This window comes from Haemorhous mexicanus, chromosome 2 (assembly GCF_027477595.1).
Source record: "Haemorhous mexicanus isolate bHaeMex1 chromosome 2, bHaeMex1.pri, whole genome shotgun sequence".
NCBI classification, from domain to species: Eukaryota; Metazoa; Chordata; class Aves; order Passeriformes; family Fringillidae; genus Haemorhous; species Haemorhous mexicanus.
Genome location: NC_082342.1, coordinates 96,793,696 through 96,816,993, shown reverse-complemented (window position 1 = coordinate 96,816,993; position 23,298 = coordinate 96,793,696). Strand labels below are relative to the sequence as shown.

Below are 23,298 nucleotides of genomic sequence, written 5' to 3'. Positions count from 1 at the left end.
AGAGTGTGCCTTTTGGACAAGCTACAGTGTTGTGAGTGAAGGATGGTAGGGCATGGGATGGTAGCAAAGCTTCTCAGAAAGATCATTGCTTTTTCTATAGTATCATCGCAAATAGTTGAAAGTTGCTACAGTGTAAAAATGTTTGGTTATGGGCTATACTCTTCTTTGCTGCTTCAGAGTTAAACTACTAACTGTTGAGGGAGGGAGGAATTTATTCATGTATATAGCAGGAAAAATCTGAGATACAGATTGCTTTGTGTTAGTATGGGTCAGGTTAGGCACATTGAGAGAATCGTAGGGTTTTTTTTTTGGTTTTTTTTGCTTGTTTATGCCATGTTTAAGTGAAGATTGTTACAGTTAGGAGTAACCATGTGTTATGTAGAGAGAAGTAATGATGGAGGGAAGTCGATGTGGTAATTGTTTATTTTATGTAAAGAAATTGAGGTGTGTAAGATTTCTGAAGGCCTTAAATACTTGACTTCAAGAGTGAAATAGTTTTGCTGCTTGGTATGTGTCCTACATAAAAGGAAGATTTTGGTGATGATTAAGTGGTTGTCAAGTCACTGTTTATGTTAAAATTACTTGATTTTTGTCTGTTTAGCTTATTAACTTAGGTGTGGTACAAAAAACATATCAGTTACATGTCTTGTTTTATGTCTTTGGTGCTGTGCAGTGGGAATTTGCCTATATAGATTTGATTTGTGGAAATGGTGTTACATGGGTAAGTAATTCTGATGGCTTCTGGTCCAGGGAGGAATGAGGATGAATATTGTGTCATTGACTGGCTTTACAGTAATTTTCAGTGAAGAACAGTATCAGATTTAATTTTGTCTAGTAATATATAGATTCCTAGTAGAAGTCAGAAGTGATGCTGGTAAGTGGAAGGCAAGCATTTTTTCTGTGCTTGAGGCTTTTTGTGCCTTGGGCTTTTCTTTGTTGTTGCTCCTTTCCAGCTTATAGGAACAAGCCAAATGCAAGGGCTTAGGGAAGCATGACCTAACATGCCCTTCCCCCTATGTATGGTAGGTCTTAATTCTCAATGGATTATGAAGATGACCTACGTTTTGTCAACTTCAAATATGTTTGTTATGCCTAATGTGTTCAGAACCTTCAAAGCTTTATGTAGAAATAGACACATTGAGCAGACAGGATTTACCAGGCAGCATAAGACATAGTTAAACAAAATCCATCACTCTTCTGAATTTACAAGGTTAGCAGTGTTTTTGTAGAAATCTGTGACCAGATGACCTTTCCCTCTGTGCCTTTTTCTGACGGATTTCTGTTTATGCTTGAAAGTTGGATATTGGAGGTCTTCTGACCTTGGAAATTGATCTATTTGAATTCTCTAGAGCCTGAGCTTGGGAACCTTTGGATCCTGCTCTGAGGTTTACTTGCTCAGCATGTATTGTTCTTTTCCTGTTTTGTTTTGACTTTTTATTTCTCTTCAGTTGATTGTTTGGTTTTATATTGAAGGAAGCATTTATAATAGGCTGAGCTGAATAAGTTTTTTTTTTTTTATATGCCAGAAACTGACATGCAGTGTTGGTTCTTGGCTCTGTCTGGGAGTGGGAGAAACACAGGAAAGTTCACTTTGGCAGATCTAAGTCATGATGAAATTGTTTTTTTCCTAGGATTAAAACAAGGTACCATGTGTTTGCCACTCTCACAGTAATTACTAGAGCTCAGAATTTATGTGTAAATGATCACAGAAAACACCTGCAAAGAATTACTTTGTATATTAGTGTAATTCTGAGCAAACTGAAATACCTTATAGTGCCTTTTTTTTTTTTCTGTTCCATCTTTCTGAATGGAAAAAACAACAGCTTGTGTGTGAAAGTGCCTTTGTTATTGTATTTGGCCCACAAGACACAGTACTGACCTGTAATCCTGGGATATTGGTATTGAATGTCATTCTAGGGATGTTTAAAGAAAAAGCTGAACATTTTTAGAGAGCTGGAACAAAGCAAGTGTCAGGAGAGGATGTGAGTTTTAAAATGTTGCAAAGCAGATGTCTCCTAATGGATTTTTCAATTTTGGGTCTTGGAAAAGTAGTAATAATATTCTTAAAACAGCTTCACATAACTTTGATTTGATCTTATTGGCATCACTGGAAGTAATTGTTGTAATTAGAGGAGTGATCTGCTCTCTTACTGACATACAGGAGAATGGGAAAAAATAATTAAAGTAATAGATTTGATGTGTATTGACTTATTACTTGCTGCAACTTGAAGGGAAAGTATGGACCTTCTAATTTATTTATTAATTCCAAGGAATTGCTAAGGTGATTTCTTTTCTTAGCCTAGCCTTGTTCTATAACCTAGAGAATTTTTGAACTAAGATGATGGGACAATCCAATACATTACATCATTTGACAGAATTTAATGTGAGCTCCCTGGAGTGGAACTTCTTAAATCAATAGCATTAGAGCCACTTATTTTTAAAGGAAATGGCACGAACCAATAATGACAAGCTAGCAATAAAAGAGCAATAGCCTTTTTGGAGGCATTTCAAAAGAATAAGTGTGTTCTTAGATCTTCTGATGTGTGATCATTTCAGAGACACTGGAACTACTTAGCTAATGTTGAAGAGACCAAATCAGAAAGCTGCCTATATGTTGGCTCTGTATGAAATGGGAGACATACAAGCTTCTTGCAATATGATCAAAGATGTTATTCACAGTTAGATGCATAATACTTTAAAGTAACACACAATTCCAGACCACCTTCAAGCTTTAATCAAGGGAGTTCATTAACTTGTGGAAATTTGAGTACCAGTTCAGAAAACAAAGGTAGTTGAAAGTGAAGAGAAGTTTTAAATGGCTATGAACAGGTTAAATGCATTGCTTTAAAACCAAATTGTGCAGTTGTCAGTTGAATTAACTGTGGTTCTCCTTAAGGGACTTTCCAAGTGTAGTAGTTGCTGATTTTTCCCCAGTTTTACAACAGAAAATAAAAATTGGTTAAATCAGTGCAATAGCTAGTATTGGCATTGTGTTTTTCAGGTGCTGAGAAGGGGCTGCATTGTTTTCTGTTCTTTTACAGTACTGATAGTTTAACTGATTCAGTAGTGTGAACTGATCCACAGTATTAAAAAAGCTTGGAACTGAAAACACTGATAGATTAGGAGGTTAACAAGGTAGCAGTAAGGGACTAGATGGTTTAGTCTATCCTGTGTAACTCTGTATAAACTCAGTTTTAACAGAATACATAATTTGGAGCAAATATGGATCCAGAGATGAAGTCATACCAAGAATTAGAAATGGGAAAATATATGTGTTCAGAAGATCAGATTAGCAAAGGAGAAGATACTTCTGTGTCTTTCAGCAGCAAGAGGTTGTTGTGACAATCATTTTACAAGACTGCATCCCCAGTGCAAATCAGTATTTTTTGTACAGGTTGTCTCACGGGGGTTTTTTTATGCTTCACTAGATGAGACGTTCTCAGGTAGATGACTTTCATATCTCTGTGCCTATAAATAAAATTTGAAATTCATTTTCTTCAGTGCTATATTTTTTTTTTAGAAATTCTTTGTTTGCTTTCACAGCATCTTATGGAGATGTGGTGAAGATGCTTTTTTAGCTGATACTAATCTTAATCTTACAAGGTATGGAATAAGCAGCTTGATTTGTGTTGCTCAACCCTTCTGGTAGTGATGGCATTACCATGTGGCCTTAAGCTACAGAAAGGCCACTAAGGTGGCTCTGTGGTCACGGGTGGGGGGTATGTGTGTGCTGGCAGTTTTGTACCGAAGATGCAATTTTTCAGTGTCTCTTTTTCCCCCTGAGAGAGACTTTATGAATTAAATGTGCCTGTACACTGGCATCTGTCGTGTGTTTGAGGCAATGGTGACTAAGTTACTCGTGTGCTTGGGGCTGCCAAACAAGGATTAGATCCTCCTTAAGTGGGGTCAAGGCCAGGGTTTCAGCAGACTCTGCCAAGTCATGGCATTCTGACACTGTAAAGCAGTGGCCACTGTGGTGGCCCCGGGGACTGGAAACGTCAGTGATGTTCCACTTTGTCTGTCAGGCCTGATTTTAGGAGCTCTGCTAAATGTGGTGGCAGCTGTGTGGGTACAGCAGGGTTTGGTTTTGCTAGACTTTCAAAATAAATTGTTTGGGAAAATATGTTTAACATAAGGAAACTGAGTATCATATGAATTAAATTCCTTCAGCCATGTGTGTACACTTCAAAAACTCTTCTGTCGGTGGAGTGTGAATGCTTAGGGTGTGTGGATGGTCCCTTGTGAGGTTGGTCTGCTCGGCCTTGCAGCAGGGGCTCTGCAGCCATTTGGGAGCAAGCCGTCCCAGCTTTACCTGCGTGCGCCCTGGTGTTCCTCTGCTGTTCGGGGAGAGCCTGCCCTCCCCCGGGTGCTGCCCGGCCTCTGGGGATCCTGCGCAGGCCTGGCGGTGACCGCGGCTCCTGCCCTGCATTTCCAGGCAAGCTCGGCCTGTTCTCTGGTGCTGCCACCATGGCCCTCAGGGTCAGGGCCTTTTGGCGGTCCCCGAGGGGCCGGCCCCGCACTGCCATGAGGAGTGGCCCCCTTCGTGCCCCATGCCTGGAGCTTCATCCCCAGGTGGGTTCCTCCTGTTGCCCGGCCTCCTTCGGCCGCTGCCTTAGTGTGTTGCTTGTTTTCCACTCCTTTGGCCTGTATGGACTTCCTCTATGCTCCTTCCCTTTTTAAATTTCTCTTTTTTTTTAACAGCTCCTATCATCTAGAATTATTTTTATTTTATATTGTAAGTACAAAAGAGCATTATGGAGTCCAGTGTCTTTACAGATTGCAAAGGTTTTGCCCCCTCTTGAGTAAGTCTAACCCCTTCAGTATGTACCCCTCTGCTTGCTGGCTGTTCACCTATTTTACCAGACAGTCTTCTGTTTAATTTGCTTGACAAATCCCATTATGAATAAGTAAGAAATATGAAGTGTAGGTATTTTCTGGAGGGCTTGCAAAGGTCATGTGGGGCCTTTGGTGTCCTTTCCTCTCTAGGATCTATCTGAGGTACACCAAGCTTGTACCTCATAAGACATCAAGACAAAACCATGTTTTTTTTCCTGAGTATTCCTAACTATTGAATATTTGCTAAATCTAATGTTGAGTTAAGCTTTATAATATTTAGAAATGCCTAGACTTCCACAGTAGAGACATCAATGAGGATGTTGATACTAAGGTGAGATGGAAAATGGAAACAAAGCTGGAACCAAAACATTTAAGAGGTGGAATTTTGTTGTGTTTTACCTAGAAGGTTTCCAGTTAACGTCACATTTAAGGAAAATCCTTTTCCATGTGTCCAGTTTCATATCTGTGCAGATGTTTAAACAAACCACAAAAAGATGTAGAAATAAAATTTCATTTTCTGCAAGTAAGTGTGTAAAATTAAAATGGAAACATTAGGAATAGGCAGATTTCTATATACCACTAAGAACAAAACCAGTATGCTATTTCTTCCTTATTCTGGTATCTACATTGTAAGAAATCTGGCTTTTTATTGCTCTCTCTCCAACACTGACAAAGACAGTGTCTAAGAATTAGAAGAATTACCTTATAGTGATTAAAGTGAGAGAAGCATAGAAATGAGTATTTCATGCCATAGAACCATAGACAGCTGAAGCAAGGCACATTCCATATAATAGATAACCAAAAGCAAGTTGCTTCACAGTGTTCACACTAGTAAAGTTCATGTGCTGTCTCTAAATCTAGATCTGAGTAATTTTTAGACATGTTCTGTGTTACTGTATTATGAGATCTAAATCCTTTAAGAGTTAAAAAACCAACCTTCAAAGTATTTTTTTCTCTTCACTCCAAAGAGTGAATTTGAATGTAATTGTTGCTTGGTATTAAATCTGATTTTTACTCTTGTGACCAGTGACAGGACTTGAGGAAACAGTATGAAGCTGAGTCAAGGGAGGTTTAGTTCGGGTGTCAGGAAAAGGTTTTTTAGCCAGAATATGGTTGGGCACTGGAAGGGGCTCCCCAGGGAAGAGGTCACAACATCAAGCCTGACAGAGTTCAAGGAGTGTTTGGACAGTGCTCTCAGGCAGAGGGTGTGACCCTTGGGGTGACCTGACCAGGGCAAGGAGTTGGGCTCCATCCTGATGGGTCCTTTCCAACTCGGCATATTCAATGGTTCTGTGATTCTGCTAGTATTAAAGTATGGAGACCTTTAAAATGGTCAGCTGCATTTAGCAACAAGGCGAGGGAGAAGTACTTACTTAAGCATTAATTGGAAGGCATGGGTGATAGGAATTTTCCAGCCTTATGGCGTTTGTCCCTCCCATCTCCATGGTCTAGCTCACTTCCCTTTGCAAACACACACGAAAAGAAAGCACTATCTAAAGTTCATTGTATTTCAGTTCCCTGAAAAAATGTAGAAGAGCTCTCTGAGAGGGTGCTACTGTAGGGGTTTTTTCTGCAATAAGGCAAAGTAGAAAATGTGATTGTAACCTCTGTGCTCTCAGAGCTGAAGCAAGCAGCTTCATCAGTTGGACACAGTGGTGTTGTAGAGACATTGTATTTTTTTTTTTGTTGGTCTTGAGGGAAACACTAGTTATTCCCCAAGTATGAAAGTCAAGGTTTTCTAAACCAGCTAAGTTTGATACTGAGTTTACACACTTATAGGAAAGTGCCTTGTAAAAATAATTACTACTAAGAAAATCTAAGCAGCTTACCAAGAGTATTACTGCAGTTCTTGCAGGGACACTGGATCATTGTAACTTTTATATTTGTGAGTTAGCAAGCCTTTCTTTTCACAATAGCTCCATTGGAACAAGTGAAGACATGCAATTTATTGTTTTGTTTTTCCTCTCCATTAACAGTGCAATGTTAGCATTATTTGTTACAAGGACACACTTTTGTTTTTATGTAGAGCTGAGGCATCATTTTATGGTCTTTTTATAGAGTATATGTGAGGGATGATATAGGTTATAATACAGATGATTTAACATATGTACTCAGATTTTATAGTACTTGCTTTGTTTTCACTCAAGATTTCAACTAATATGTACGAATAACATCATGGTGGTTTTGGCTGTTTGTACCTTTGAAATAGAGCTTAGAACTGTGAGTCAGGAGAGGATGCCGTGTATGTGTATGGTGTGTGTGCAAATGAAATCTGAATTTGTCTCCAGGAAGTATTTTTATAGCATATTAAGGTATTTTTATAGCATATTAAGATTATTTGGAGATGTAGTTTTCTGATGGAACTTTTTTGTAGGACTTCAGCACTTCTCATTTGAATGGATTTATGTTAAGTGCAAATACATTTCAGCATAGCTTCTATACTTTCCTTTTACTCTTTCTGTAAATGTAAAAATTTACCCAAATTGCAAATGAAACCGTTACCTGTTTAATAGCTTCCTGCTAGTGTCCTCACAAAAGCATCTGGAGGTTTTATTTCTAGAAGTTTGTAGTTGAACTCAGTTTTCTTTCTTTTGTAATGTGATATCTTCACTGAAAAAAGAAACCCCAAACAAAAACCAACAAAACAAACAACAAAAACCCCTCATTTAAACCCCAGCGTCCTTGACTATTGGAATATTGTCCATAATAGATCTCTTTAAAAGTTATAAGCTTTCTTCATGATAGCAGATTTAACTCACTTGTGATGAATTTGATGCATAATTTCCTTACTCCTTGCATGTGCCAGAACTTGTCAAACTGTGAACATTGCTTTCCTTCTAATGGTGGGTCCAGTGCCATTTCCAACCTCACAGTGCCCCCACTGAGGAGAGGTTGTGGCTCAGCTGAAGTAAAAACATTCCAGCTGCCACCGGATAGCCTGTTGCATAAGCACATAATCAACTTACATTAAGAAACAAAGTAAGTCATTATCTCCTCTTATCAGAACACTTGGTCCATTTGAATTCAATGTACAGTGTATAATTGACCTCTTAGGAGCCATGTGTACTAGGAAAAAACTCCAACCAGTTAACTGGTAGACTCACAATCTTGCTCTGCACTAGACCTACAGTAGCTATTTGCTTCCAGGGTGTTCTTGTTGGATATAGTAACTGATAGGGCTGCTGAGGCAAAGCCTCAGATGTAGTCATATTCTAAAAAGTAAAATAAATGTGAAAATATTTTCTGCTTTCCTTGATTTTTGTCATAATGGCTTATTTATAAGAAAAAACATTGAGTTTCCTTTTTTGTTTGTACTTTGTCTCCTACAATGATTTGAGTTGCTGTCTGTGCCTGGTATTCCCTCTGTCTTTATTAAATGTAGTTGTATTTTATTTCTAAGGAATTGTCTAATAGCATGCCTCCTAAAACCAAGGAAGATTGTTTCTAGATGGCAAAAGTAAATTACTTTCCCGTCCTGAAATTCTCTCTTGCTTACGGATTGTTTCCAATTATATTTAGAGGGGGGGAAAAAAAGGAAAGTATTAGGAAGTGGACAGAAATAACTCCTGTAAGACATTGTACTACCAACCAGGGTACTGCCAAGGATTACTTATCTCATTTGTAGTAATACTCCTTGGACTATCACCTAAAGTTTTATTTTTGGCACTATCCTTTTGCTGTCTTGCCCCATTTTTGTTGCCTACAGGACAGCTGATCCTGCCTGTAGGATACATGTCCTGAAGAGTGCCCCATGTTGTCAAAATACATTTGGAAATCTGGATTTTACAAAACTGGTCATGTGTGTGCTCTTCTGCAGAAATCAAACATGCCTCCTTCATTAACAGTCTGTATTTCTGTCTAGGGGTGAAGTGGGATTTCTAGAAGCTTATTTTACTGCATTTTGGGGGGAACAAAGAAGTTAGTCTAGAACAAGGATTTCTGATTTGATTTAGGGATTGCCTTTGGCTTTCAGTATTTTTAAAGGTTTAAGATAAAAAATTACCTAATAAAATAAATGTCATGAATGGTTAGACTTTTGTTTACAAAAGCAGACTGAAACAGACTTTTGTTTACAAACACAGTTGTGACTGAAATTGGCCAGGTAATCAATGACCTCATGTTAGCTGCTTTAGAGAGCATAGAATTGCCTCTCCTAAAATCACTGAATTCTAGGTTTTTGTCTTTCAATTATGCAACCAGCTGATACCTGGAAGTTATTTGATCTAAACCTCTGCTCAGAATATGGGCAGTTTTATGATTCATTGAACTCTGAAGTCAGTCAAATCTGATTCACACTTCCTGATTTGTAGATAGTATCAAATGATTACAAAGTGCAGAACTGCTGTGTACTTTTGAAAGAAGCAATATTTGGAATATATGTTTGAGTATAATAACAGTATTGGATAGTCACTTTAGAATTTATTTCCTCCACACAGATGTAAAAAAAAAAAAAACCAACACAGCATGACAAGCTAGTTTATTAGTCCCCATTCTTTTTCCTAGCCCTTTTTTGCAGCAACTGAGAATTTTCATTTTGGAGTTTTTTTCACTTGAATTGATTACAGGAATTTTTAGTCCAACAGGAAAAGACACATGAGGGGGCATGCTGTTTTCTGGGAATTTGTTTTATTAAGCATGAAAGCTGAAACTTTAAAAGAACATTTGTCTTTTGGACTGTTTTCAAAAAGAGCTCTAGGGAAAATCTATTAAAAATATTTTCTTTGCTGTTGTAGTATCTTCATTTCTTAAGTATGTGTATTCATTTGAAACAAAAATAATTGTTAGTAAATGTGCTTTTTATTATTATTTAGCTATTTCACTTCTCAGGTTCTGCCTGTCATACACAGCAGATGAAAATAGATAATCCTGATGATTCTGGTTCAGTACTTTTTTGATACTTGTTCATATACTTGAAGTAATATCTCTCAGATGTTATTCTTCTATTATAAAGGTGAATTGTTAATTTCTTGGATTTTTTCCCTAAGATAATCTGTCATACAGGCTGTCCAAAAGCCGGGTATATTCAGCTTGGTTTCTGAAGGAGCTGTAAGGCCTGTGATGCCCTTAGGTATATGTATGCTTTTTGCTAAATAGAGGTCTTTCCTGCCAGCATGTACTGGGAGTTTATTTCTGTTTGCATTTCCCAAAATGTGGAGTATAGAGACTCCTTTTACTGAGAAGAAAATGTGTTTAGGTTTTTTCATGTTTTTTTCCTTTGCTTATCATTGAAAAGGGCCTTCCCTTTTCAATGAATGGCACATCAGCCTTTGAAGTCTGAGAAACATTTCTTCAGGAAGATTATTAAAGATGTGAGTTCATGTTGTGGAGTATGTTTGTCTAGGGTGAAAAAAATGGTGATTTTTCTTAGATTCTAGAGTCCTGAGAGATGTTTAAGGCAAAAAGCAACTATCCCATCACAAGTTGTTTTTAGGGGATGATGTATTGTAACAACTTGCCTCCATCCCTTCCTACATCAAAGAAGTCACAGCAGTAAATCAAAGCCTAAAGGTCAGTGACTTCTCTTGCGTTTTTATGTATGCTTTTGCTGCTGCGTAGAAACCAGCAGCATCAAAGGTTGTTAAACCTCTTCTCTGTATCACTGAATGACAGACATGTGGAGGTTGAGATTACACTTATCATCTCATCCCAGACAAACCTGCATAACCTCCTTTGCCTTTATTACCACAGTCATTGCAAGTCAGAATATATTAATCTCAACCTGCAGTACAGTTCTAGACTTGATAGAAAAATCTTTCTTTGAAAATACCTTGAAAATACCTTTCATTTTCTGCATGAAGGACACAGAGCAGTTTTGATATATTGAAATGCAGTGTGGACATTTTGTCTTCCACATATAAGTAAAAGGAGGTGTATGGATCACTGAAAGCTTAAAATAACATCCCCCATATTGTATGATAAAAGTCTCATAGTAACATTTTAAAGTGGGAAGTAGCTACAGTTTTGCTAAAATAAAACAATTTGAACCACCTTTGCTTCTGACCAAGAGATGGTCTTTCATATTGTGCTTAGTATACTGGAGCTTTACTTAGATGTGTTGGATGTACTGTGTTGGATTACTTTGAGTTCTCTGGCTATTATTAATACTTTTATTAGTACTATTTTATAAGTATGAAATGTTTACTCAGGGTGTCTATTCATTGTAGATCAACTTGTTGTAACTTACAGGTGACTGACTATTTGTTGAGAGAGTGGTTTTTTTTAAATGTTCCTCACCTTTGCTGTATCACAAATTTCCTCTGAATTATTAATGATATCCTGGTTTAAAATTCACCTTGTCTCCACTGAACTATTTAAGATGATAAAAACTGAAAGTCTGTCCTTGAGTTCTGGTGTCCTGCTTGCTCAGGGATTAGTTAGACTGAGACAATGAGAACTGGAGTTCTCTGACTTCAGTTCCCTAAGGGTTTAGTTATAAACCTTCATTTTCACTGTTTTAAATGCTAAGCATTCACTATTTTGATTTGTTGAGTTTGTGATTTAATTACTTGTGTAACAGATATTCTGGGCTTTCTAGTTTGGTTTTTTAAACTAGCAATTGGCAACTGTCTTCTAACTAAGCAGTCAGTATTGTAATGAATTTTTTAAAATGTTATATATATATCTTATTCTATCTGTGACTATATATGACAAAAGAAATAGATATTTATACAACATCATTATTTTACATTAGAGCTAACTTCTAAAACACAGCTAATAGCAAATGCTAATAAAGTGTATTTTTTGTAAATATTTGACTGGTTACTGTAGTAGTTCTTGAAGTCTTTTGATGTTTGTAAAAGTACAGAGTTGTGAAATATTTACTGTACTTCACATTGTTCAGTTGCAAGTCTTTAAATCCATTCTTTGAGAGTAAAAGTAAATATTAAAAAACTCACTGCATCGAAAGAGTTGTAAAGTAATGTTTAATCTTAATGGAATTCACATTCCTTAAGTGCAGTGAAAACAAAAGGGGTTCTAAAATCCTGTGGTTATTGGTGTCATAAACTTCTTATGCATCATAAGTAGGTTTACTCATACTCCTGATGTGAACACTCAAAGCTACTGAATGTGTCATTTTATAAGTTTAAAATTCTTGTTTTTCATCAATGTCGACTTTATCTGAAGTCAGATCTATCATCCTGATGCCTGATCATTTTGGAAAATTTACAAGATCTTCACTATTATACATGAGGATTGAATGTGGCATTTCATCAGTAACACCTGTGTGTTAGGAGGTAAAACTGTAAAATAGTTTGTGACTTCTTACCTGAGTCAATCACTTATGGCTTTTTCCCCTGAAGTACTTCAACACATGGCATTGCTTTGCAATATAGGAAGAAGTAGTAGCTTAAAATTTTATATTCCTTGAATGTTTGAGTGCTGTACGTGAATACTGTTGTGTATGTAAGAGTTAGAAGTAGGTTGAAAGTGTTTGAAATAGCTCCAAATAAATGTTTCATTAACCTATAGCCATCTGTAATTAGGGTCCTTCCTTCTATCAGAGTGTCTGTGTATTCACAAAGCTGAATTTGCGTAACATCAGATTTGGTGCTGATGTGCAACAAAAAGCATGGAAATGAAGGAACAGAATCAGAATATGACCTGACAGCCTCTTGGTCAAGGTGCTGGTAGCATAGCAGTCTGATTATATGGTGGCTACAGTGTTCCTGCAGTGACAGGTGTGGTTCTGTTGGAGCAGTGATCCTGTAGAAGGAGGGGGGTAGTTTTCCTCTGAAGGTCCCATCGTGGTGTAGATGGGCCTGGTCTTCCTTTGGGAATCCAGTGGAGAAGACAGCTGCCCCTCTGGCAATCCAGTGGGAAAAGGCTGCTCTGGTGTTTCAAATCTGAGATTATATCCAGGAAGGAATGCTTGGCTCCTCCCCCTGGGCATCTCACAATGAGATGATGTAATTTTATCAGTCATGCAGTGACACTCAGTGGGCCATTAACAGAAGATATCTCCCGGAAGTAGGATTGGTTTTTGGAAGAGATAAAGAAAACTGGCCAGTTAACAGAAGATAACTGCCCCACCTCTAACAGATGGCAAATAGAATACAGACATCTTACAACCAGGACAGGTATCATAATCATAATATAATACAAGAAGGTTGCCCCATCTTCTCTCTGCTAGAATCATAGCTTCACTAGCTCTATATCCACTTAGGAATGAAAATAATTTGGAAGTCTAACAGGCACTGACCATTAAGATAGTGAGTAGTTGCTACTTGGCATTGAACTGTTTTAGAGATTCAAATGCGATGACAGAGGTTTACAATGGCGGGAGGTGTTTTCTTGATATCAAAACTACATTATATTTTTTTAGTAAAAGTTGGAATTGAGGTCTGCTTCTCAGCTGTGTGTCAATAGAATGCATAGTGCAATAATTAACTATCCTTTTTATTTTTTTATCCATAGTTTACTTGAACAATTTAAAGACCAGCAAACATGTAGATGAGGCATTTTCACAGCCCTTGTACTAAGTATAAATAAGAATGCAGAAGTCCATATATTTTAATTATCTTTGTCCTGGAATTCAGATGGGAAATTTGACTCTTGCCCTTTTGTTTGCTAAAATCCTAGTGGAAGGCTGTCTCTGGCTAGTTCTCACCATGTCTGATGGTAATTTACTGTTCTAAATATAAAGCATATTTTTAGGGTACAGTCCCTTTTGAATAATCTGAAGCTCCTGTAAGAATACCATTTAGGAATGGATTTCATTGCATCTGATCTTGTAAATCTTGATGATGCATCCTGTCTCTATGCGTTACGTTGTTCCTTGGAAAAAAATCACAACAGGTATTCTTGCTTGATTTTTCTTAATAATTTAGTTACTTAATTTAATAATTAATAACATTAATTTAAAAGAAGAGAACTAGTGTGGCATATCTGTAGGTTTATTACTTATTTTTGAATGAATGAAAGCAATCTGCTACTTGCTTCCCTCCATCCTCCTGTTTTTTAGAATCTGTCAATATAATATAAAGAAAAATTTCCATGTTCTGCTCTGAAAACTTGATAGCTTTAGATTATTTTTCTTGTTGGATTACTGCAAACAGAAGCAGCTATTGGCAACAAAGAGTAAAAGAAGAAATTCTGCACTCTGAATTATCTATACAACTCTCTTGAAAATGTCTTTGTAGATAACTGAGTGACTGGCACTGCCTGTAGATCTTAGTGGCCTTCAGTTGCTTTAAAAAAATGAAATTGCACTTCTTTTACAGCTTTTCTTGGCACCTAAGGAAGCTGTAAATTTCCTCTGCAAAGCTTAATTTCAGATGTTAGTCTGGAGCTACTTAGAAATAAACTTGATTTTAATTAATTTAAGTACTAAGTCTGTCAAATATCCTGTGTCTTACGTGACACTTTCCCTTCTAGTTTCTCTTACCACTGTGCTTTGCAGTGTAGTTTTTTTTCATTTGCCTTTCTAATTGCAAGTGAGACCCTTGAAAGGATTTTCATGTAGAGGCGGTCCCTGACTGGACTTGGGCAGAGGAGCAAGAGGCACACAGTGTCCCTGTCCCACTGGCAACAAGGGGCAAAATGTGTCAAAGCTGGTACATTGACAGGAAGGAAAAGTGTAGTAAAAGCACACATTTTTCCCCATGCCCAGTTACTCATGTACATCACAGATCTACTTTCTTACCATCATTGCAGTGATTACGTGAAACTAGATGAAGATTGTATGTTAGGATGGAATAGCAGACTTTTATCTCTATCACTTTTATTGTTACTTTGCATGGAAAGAAACAGGGAAACTAAAGATTTGCCTGCAGAGAAAGCACAGACATCAGAAATAGCTATACCTAACTGGCGAGTATGTCAGCAGTATTTGGAATTTAAATTGACTGCTTAGAAAAGATCTCAGTCTTCTTTGAGTAACTGAGGTGAGTTTTTATGTATGTGAAAAAAGAATTATTGTAACCCTTTTTAGGAGGAACACAGATCACTGGCTTTGTCATCCAGGAGGTCAAATTGTTCAACCATTCAAAGTACAGAGTATGGAGAATTTAGATTAAAATTATGTTCCAAACTGGAAGTCAGAAAGGAGAATTAGACTGTCTTCAGAGTGCTATATTGCAGTGTCCCAGTGCCAGCTTATGTGACACAACTGGAATATAGTTTTATTAGGATAGCTTCAGAAATGTTGTACTCTAAGTATGATGCTCAAGGAGACGTGAACTGTAAGGCTGAAATAAAATTTATATTAAGGACACACATAGAAATGTTAGGTATTTTACAGAAACTGGTACATTTGCTGTTGTAACAATATCTGTTCTAATAGCTGTGATTTACAGAACTTTACATCATTTTGTCATCTTACTTTTTCATTTCCTCTTCAAAAATGTTACAAAAACTTATTTCAGCCTATTTCTATAAATCCGTTTCCCCTTCTGTCTGCATGCACAAGACCCTTGCAGGAGGTGGAAAGAAAGATCAGAAAACCAGGATGCACCAAGTAGTGGAGAATATGGCTTGGTTGGGAAACTTGAGGGCCTGGCACCATTTTCTGTAGTTAAGATGTACCTGCTTTTGCTTCTAATCACAACTTTTCCCTGAGAGTTATAAATAAAATAATCTATTAGCAGTTAAAGAATGTTAATATCTTCTTTCTTTTCCCTCTGCATACACTTAAGTCCAGTATTCTGTGACTTCAAATGGTATTTCTGACAAAAATCCTTATCCAAGGATTTCAAATTCATTTGCTGAAATGAAATGCAGTGATAATCTGTGGCAACAGATTCCCTTATGGATGACCCATAGGAAATATGTTAATTAGTCACAGAAGTTTCTGGGAGTGAGTTGTTCTGAGGGGTGTGTTTTTTTTTTTTTTGTTGGTTTTTTGGGGTTTTTTGTGGTTGCATCTGAAGAGCTGCATTTTGGTATTCCATTAAATTAGTTATTTAATGGCATATGTCCATGACTCGTAGATGAACGAAGTAATTTCTTTTCTGTTTACAATGTCTCATACTGAGCTAGTCCTTTTTCAGAATATAAAATCTGATAGGGTATTTATTTGATAATTATATGAATTCTTTTATCTGTGCTATTCTATATTCATAATAAACATAACTTGAACAGCTTTCAATGTTATATTCTGTATTCTGAGCTTGGCAAATTCATGTGAAAGGCTGGTTTAATGCTGTGCACAAAAGGTAAAGCTTAAGTGCTCTCTCTATAGGTATTTGTGAGTTGACCTATCATTTGAAATGTAAGAGCCTTTAAATGGATGAGAATTTCACGCTTTATCTCCACAAATACATACATATTAGATTTTTTGATAGAAGTGGACTATTTAAAAGCTTAATCTATTTTACTGGTTGGCAACTTTAGGAAATGTAGATTATTTAAAAATTATTTCTTTAGATGGATTTTTGTTATCTATAGTTCAAATATCCCCTTAAAAGGACTGGATTTGGAAAGATGACATAAAAATCTGTACTCTGTGCCATTGTTTGCGAAGGGAGATGGCTGCACTATTCCTACAGAATGGTGTCAAGTGTAAGAGAGCAGGTACTCAGAACATTTGACAGGGACAAAGATGAGATTATATGATATCATGGCTTGGTAAATACTGCAGGATAAGGATAGTTTCTTTACAGTATTAGGGAAACAACTTTTTTTTTTTCTCTTCACTTTAGTGAATTACGGCTTTGAGATATTGAAGTTTTTTTCTTCACTGAATGAAAAATTGGAAACTGAGAGCCTTTAGTGCAGAGCTGTTATAATGCGTGAATGAATGTTTTTTCACACTGTGCACTATTAGTTCTTCCTGTAGATTCTGAGTGAGAATGGCTTGTCAGTATCTGTTATCCTAAAACTCCAAAGTGGTTGAGCAGCTGTGTGTGCAATGTGCAATTTTAACAGTGGTGCTAATTGCTTAATTGACATCAAATATTCGTGACTCAGTAAAACACCAGGCTGTTAGGAAAGCCTGCCTCAATTGGTGTTAAGTACTTCTGTGTGGAGGAAAGGAGTCACAGCCTGGATGAACAAGGCTATAGCTGATGCTGAGAATTTGTTGCTGTCAAATCTGTGGTTAGAGTGCACTATCTCTTTTAATCAAAAAACATTTAGAAAAAAGTAGAAGAGGATACTGTTCAATAAATGTACTTTGAGCTCGGCCAAGGCAGATTGGTTGAGTTTTCAGCTGTACTTAGAGCATATTAACTTATTTGAGTAGTGTTTGCATTTATATTATTTGGAGAGAAAATAAAATATTGAAGATTGTAGCTGGTAATTATGCCTGAGTTAATAGTTCAAGTGGAGAGTCAGGAGGTGTCATTCAGTGTTTCCACTGATTTCAAAATCATATGTTAAATATCTTTACTAAAAGTATGGGGAAAGAGTTGGAATCTTTCCAAGTCAGTTACTTTTCCAGCAACTACCCACTAGCATCTTCCTATCATCTTTTTGCTGTCACCCATTGACTACCAAGCCCCTCGTCTTTTCAGGCAATACATTTGTTTAAATTAGATCTAGATAAAAATTACTGGAGTAGCATGAAGGTGAATCTCAAGCTAGTTTAAGTTTGATTTTTTTAAATCAGAAAAAAAAAAAGCTGCAGAAATACTTAAACTCTTAAGGTAAAATCCTGTTAACTGTTTCTGTCTCTGTGCCTTTGACTTTTGCTGGTCTTTGCTTTCATGGTTGCTGACACTGCTTGAAAGGGTAAAAGCTATGTAACATTTCATTGATTCGCTAATAAAACTAGGTCTCAGTGCATTGAGCTTTACACTATAAATAGAAGCAGATAATGCTAAGGTATATTTATGGTTTCTTGGACATATTCTTAATGGGCTTAAGCAGTGGAACTTTAAAAAAAGTTAATGTAGTTTGTTGTTCTGGCAGTGGCATCAGACTGCTTTTTTCAGTGACTCCGGTGACGTTGCGTTAGTTGTAATACCAGAACACTAAAAGAACTGTCAGATCAGGGTGTTTGGCTTTGGAGGTTGACATTACAGGACATTCAGTTGCTGTAGTTTGATTTCTCTATATGACCCACGTCCTGGCTTCAAGTGCTGTTTTTCTAAAAGGATCTTTTTCGACTTCACACAAGTCTTGCCATATTGAGCAGTGCATCTGACTTTGTGTATTGTAGCTCTGCCTCACTGGCAAAGAGAGCCTTACTCTCCCATGCTTAGTTTTTTACACTTGTACTGGGAGTGGTTTTGGAGGTTTGAAGTTGTTGAATTAGGTTGGTAAAGTGCATTTATTTTCTATAACCTATTAACATAGTGAAAAAGAAAAAATGTGCTGTGCTTAGCAGATAGTTTTAGCTAGTTTAAGTTAGATATGGTTTTATACATTTGTGGTAAATTTATCAATCTGTGATAAAACCAGATGAAATTAAGCTAATAGAAGAGATTGTCTTTATTTTATATTGTTGCTTAAAGTAATGCTTTGCTTTAGGGACACAGATTCCAGAGTGGTTGGCTTACTTAGTTTTGACACAGTGCTCCCGGGCTATCAGACCTGTAAATACTGACAGTAATGGCAGGAGGGTGTTGTTTAGAGCTCTGTCTTCCCAGGTTCATAGGTATTTTGGAAGCCTTTTTTAACTGAGTCATGATGAAGACTCAATGTATGCAGTGAAACTTTAAATAAAGTGCCTTTTTGAGCTAAGAGTGTTGTCATGCTGTTTGGGTTGGTTCATAATAATTGAGGGAAATTGTCATGCTGGACCTCTGTGGAGGAAAGTAGAAGCTGAGTGATGTCTTCTTTGTTTTCAAAGTTCATGTGGCATTCCCATTAGGTGTTTAGGTAATCATCGCTGAATAATCATCTCTGAACTTAGGCACTTCACTTATCAGGAGTGATCTTTGTGCTGCGTTTATGTCTGGAATGTCCTTCCTAATGAAAAACTAAAAAATGTTGTACAATTTGATGTATTTTACAGGAATATCTCACATTCCCTTGTATTTCTAGGAGTATTAAGTGACGCAAGTGACAGTAGATAATTTGTGTGCATTGTACATTTTGTGCACTGACAAGATAAAAAAAGTACTGTGTACTGATAAAATGGTAAAGATACCATGTTTTGTTATTGCCATAGAAGTAAGGTGGAGTATAGAAACATTGTCATGCTTTAGTTCCTTCCAAAATGTTTTGGCTTGCTCAAAGAATGTTATCTGGCCTTCAGGAGTGGGCTGAATGACACTTGACTTTTTGACAAGTCCACTTGGTGGTAAGGGAGAAGTTGTCTGACTGGAAAATCAATGCAATTTTTATACTGACCCATGTCCTAATTTCGAGCCTGTGCTAGCTGTGGCATGAGAGAAATGTGTGTGCACTCCCACTGAGCCAGGGGCAGTTACAGGGCTTAGCATAAGTCCTGACTGGGCTATTGGTATGTCTTTTGAGGGGCTGTCATTTTTACTTCCTTTGTGAACAGCTTCATATAATGTATTGAGTGATTCTTTCAAGTTACTGGAAGTTGAATAACACATAAGAAAGGCAAGCAGTTTGCTTTTGGCTTTAGTTTTATGCCTGGTATTGAAATTTTGTCCTTTGGTGTCTTCTGAACATAATGCCTTCATTTTTTTGTCAAGAAAAGAATCAAGAATGTGTAAGAGTCAAGTAATGATTTTTGGGTCCTTTGTGTCTGCTTCTAGTATCTACTTCTGGGATGGCAGAAGCTGCTTTTCTTTAATCTTTCTATTTCACTTTACATTTTACTTGATGACTTCTACTCAGCTATTTTGTGGTTAATAGTCTGTGTCCAATAGGTTTTCTTTTTATATTTTTGATGTTCTCTCCAACCTCGAGAATGTCATGCACATCACAGAGATAATTGTTTTATTAGCTCAACTGCTCCAAATCTGCAGAGTATTGCAAGATTTTATATGTCTATTCCCAGTAAATTATGTAGGAAGTGATCTTCAGCTCTGTTGCACTTAAGGGCAGTGGAAGAACCACAGATGTGAATTGATGAAGAAAATGTTAGGGTGAATGCTTTTTAAGTTTGAGAACTAAATTTTCTTTTAGGCTTAATAGCCAAGTGTGTACTAGTAAAGTAAATGGACCTATAACTATTGACATTAAGACTAGCTAGAAAAGAAGGAACCACGTCTGTGTGACTAAACTCTGTTGAGAACTGCACAGGTACATCCAGCTGCTGTGGGGAATGATGTCTTGGCTGTGTAAACTAACAAAGTCACGCTGTTTGTTTGGGGTTAGTTTGCTCAGGGTCAGTCTGACAGTTCACCTCTAGAGGCAGACAAGCACCCGTGCCAAGGAACACTTCCAGGAGGTATTTAATGTACTAAATACCATGTAGCTGTTGAGGATGCTGAAAAGAAGCTTCTCTCTAATATGCTTAATGAAAGAACCTGTAAATGCAACTGCGTTGTTGCAGTGCAACAAAAAGCAGAGGTTTTGAGTTTAACTTATGACTTATTTAAATTACTCCAGATTTGACCATATAGTGATGTTAAAGTTGCTGATGCCTGGGCTTCTCCAAGTGTTAGGAATGTATTCTGTGCTTCAGAAATGTTTTTCATAAGGTAGATGCGAATTAGACTGTTGACTAAGGGATGGTCATTTTATATCTATGTCCCCCAAAAAAATTTACTTCTAAATTTTAAAAATTGGTTGTTTTTGTTTTGTATAAGTACTTTTTTTACAGTGGTTTATACTTTTTTTACAGTTAATAGAACACAGAAGTAGTAATTTTGGGGAAGCTATAGGTGTGGTAGAGTTTGATGTGAGTGTGAAAATTTGGCACACCTACTTTTTTTTCCTACAGCTTTCATAGAAGAGGAAGTGCTCTGAGTTGACAAGCTGAGGTCTTTTCCTGGCAACCTGAGTGTCTAAGCTTGTTCATGTGTGGAGAAATGATTACTACTAGTATTTCAGGAGAAAAGAGTTTCATTTTGCTGCAAATGAAATTCTGAGTTATGGCTGGCTAGTCTCAAAAATGTGAAGAATTTGTCATATATTAAAATATTTTGATTAGCACAGATTTTTATTAGTGGTGAAAAGAGTAACACATATAAATACTAAATACCTAATTTGACTGAAAGTCTTAAACAATTCACCCTTTTTTCAGTTATAAACAAAAAAGTCAGATCAGTGATTTTCATGGATGCTCTTTCATTGCGTTGTGGAAAAGTGAAGTGCAGTTAAGGCAGAATTTTGACATTTGTCTTGGCTTTAGGTGTTTTGATGATCTTGAGCTGGTACAGAAAAGTGTGAGGGGTCATGTGCTGCTGGCTGTGTATGTGTAGAGGGACGGGCATGTGATTAGTTAATTCAGTGTGTGACTTAGTACTCCTACAGTAACAGGAGTGAACTGACACAGTAACTCTTTTTTTCTCCCTTAGTGTGCTGGAGAAGAGAATTGGGTGGACAGTCGGACTATTTATGTTGGGCATCGTGAGCCGCCTCCAGGCGCGGAAGCATACATTCCACAGAGATTTCCAGATAATAGAATAGTCTCATCAAAGGTACCTATATTTTCTTTCATTCATTTAGATAAATCAGCTGAAGTTCTCTTTAATTTTTTCAAGTTTTTTTCCTAGGCTTCCTGTATATTTTTCCTTTCTATGACCAGCAAAGGTAAAATGAAGATGTCTCAGATATCTTCTGGAGAAACTAATTGCTCATTTGTCTCTAAAGTGAATATAAATAGAATAATTTCTCCCATGTTTACTGTAGTGCCTAGTATAGTACAGTCTTTGAGTAATAATGACCTTTTCAACAAAGAAAAAACAAATTTTCATTTGAGTCAATACTGGAGTAAATAAAATCTTCCTAAAGAAAGACTGCATCCTTTTTACTCGAAAGCAGTACCTCAAAGTACTAGAAATAATTTAATTTGTTGAGCACTTAGATTCATCATACTCTCTCTACCCTAAGTGTCATTCCCTTCAAAAGCTCCTACTGTTCCTGAGGGATTTTGTCAACAGTCTTCTTTATTCACATGAAAGTGCATGATGCTTAAAGTCTTGGCAGTGTAATACATTTGTGCTGTTTAGAAATCTTCTAGTTGTCCCTTACCTCAATTAGTAAGTTTTAACTTCCATAAGCTCCAGCAGCTTTTTGTGAGCAGTTGGGATGTTGGTGCTTTCCAGCTGGCATTGTTTAGCCAAAGGTTTTTACTGCAGTGGCATAGAAATTTGAATGCTTGCAGGTGATGTATGGCTAACAGCTCAAGAGCTCCCAAGTTTGCAATATACTTAGATTTTAATCTTCATGAGGTTGCAATTTCAGCTAATACAAAATAATCGATTCAAAATTATATCTCCTTTACTGAGAATTTCTTTTTGAATAGTGTCTCATCCTCAGCCATTTTAAGAACCTTGGTAGCATTGTGATCTCAAGGAACTGAGTGATTACCTTTGTGGACCTGAACACTTGCCAGCCATTAGCATAATGAAAGCCAGACTTTTCACAAATGATGTGTCAGTTCTTATGTGAGATTTTCTATTTGCTACTCTCTTACCATATTTCTTTCAAAGAAAGTGTACTAAGCAGCAGTGTAGTATTTAGGCATCTTTAATTAGATGGAATGCTTGAATGGTAAGGCAGATGAAGTACAGTCAGACTGGTACAGTGGGAAATCCTGTGCTCTACACATTGGTTTGTATTGTCTTCTGAATTATGGAAGAGTAAACACACTTAATGCAAATTTTTGTACTCCTGTGACTTTTTTTTTTTTTAAATCTCATTTGAGATGTATGTAAATAAAGCCATTGAAGTTACTGCTGATAGTTGTATTGAAGTAACAACATCCTGTTCAATTATGTTTTGACATATTAAGTTAGTGGAAGTCACAAGTTGCTTTGCTTTGCAGAGTGAGATTTTTTAAAGTATGACTTAAACATGCATTGAACTAAGGAATCCTTGCCAGCAATTAGTAAACATATATGACTTCAACCAGTTCAGGGCAGAAACTTTGCTTTATATCCAAATAAAAATATAGTATATTCAGTTAAATACTTTAAATGTTAAACTATTTAGCTGTGAACTGTATCTGTAAATAGCCTTTCATAAACAAAAAGTATTAGTAGAAATCCATTTTATATATACAAGAGGTTTCTCAATTTTTCTGTTTATTTATTAAACTTACCTCATTTAAAAAATAAAATGTAGGTTGTCTTTGTGGAAATGCAGTGGTGATATTGCAGGAGGGAAGAGAATTCATGTAAATGCTTTATAATATTGAAGAGTTCCTCAGACTGCTGAAAGTTGTTGCTTGTATATGAGAACTTCCTGTGCTGTTCCTTTCAAGTGAACTCTATTATTCCCACACTTCATCCCAGACAAACTGAATAAGGCACTGTTGTGACTTGACTAGCATTCATTCTGGTTCTGGGAGCTGCTTCCTCTTCCCCTTCCTCCTGTCCTTATCCCTTGCTTATGAACCCTCAGAGGGGGCACCCCTTACAGTGTAGGGAACGCAGACATTACATTCCTACTAAATGCTCAAATGTACAAAATTAAGATGGCAAATCCATAATT

At 36.8% G+C, this 23,298-nt stretch overlaps 1 protein-coding gene across 4 annotated transcripts in view; it reads left to right on the top strand.

Annotated features, from left to right (window-relative positions):
- The window catches only part of ATP11A (ATPase phospholipid transporting 11A), a 118,101-nt gene that overhangs the window by 36,074 nt on the left and 58,729 nt on the right, over positions 1-23,298 (top strand). For all 4 annotated transcript variants that reach the window (XM_059839669.1, XM_059839672.1, XM_059839671.1 and 1 more), the window contains exon 2: positions 21,159-21,281. In XM_059839669.1, the coding sequence (XP_059695652.1) occupies positions 21,159-21,281 (123 nt within the window). The remainder of the gene's footprint in view (positions 1-21,158; positions 21,282-23,298) is intronic.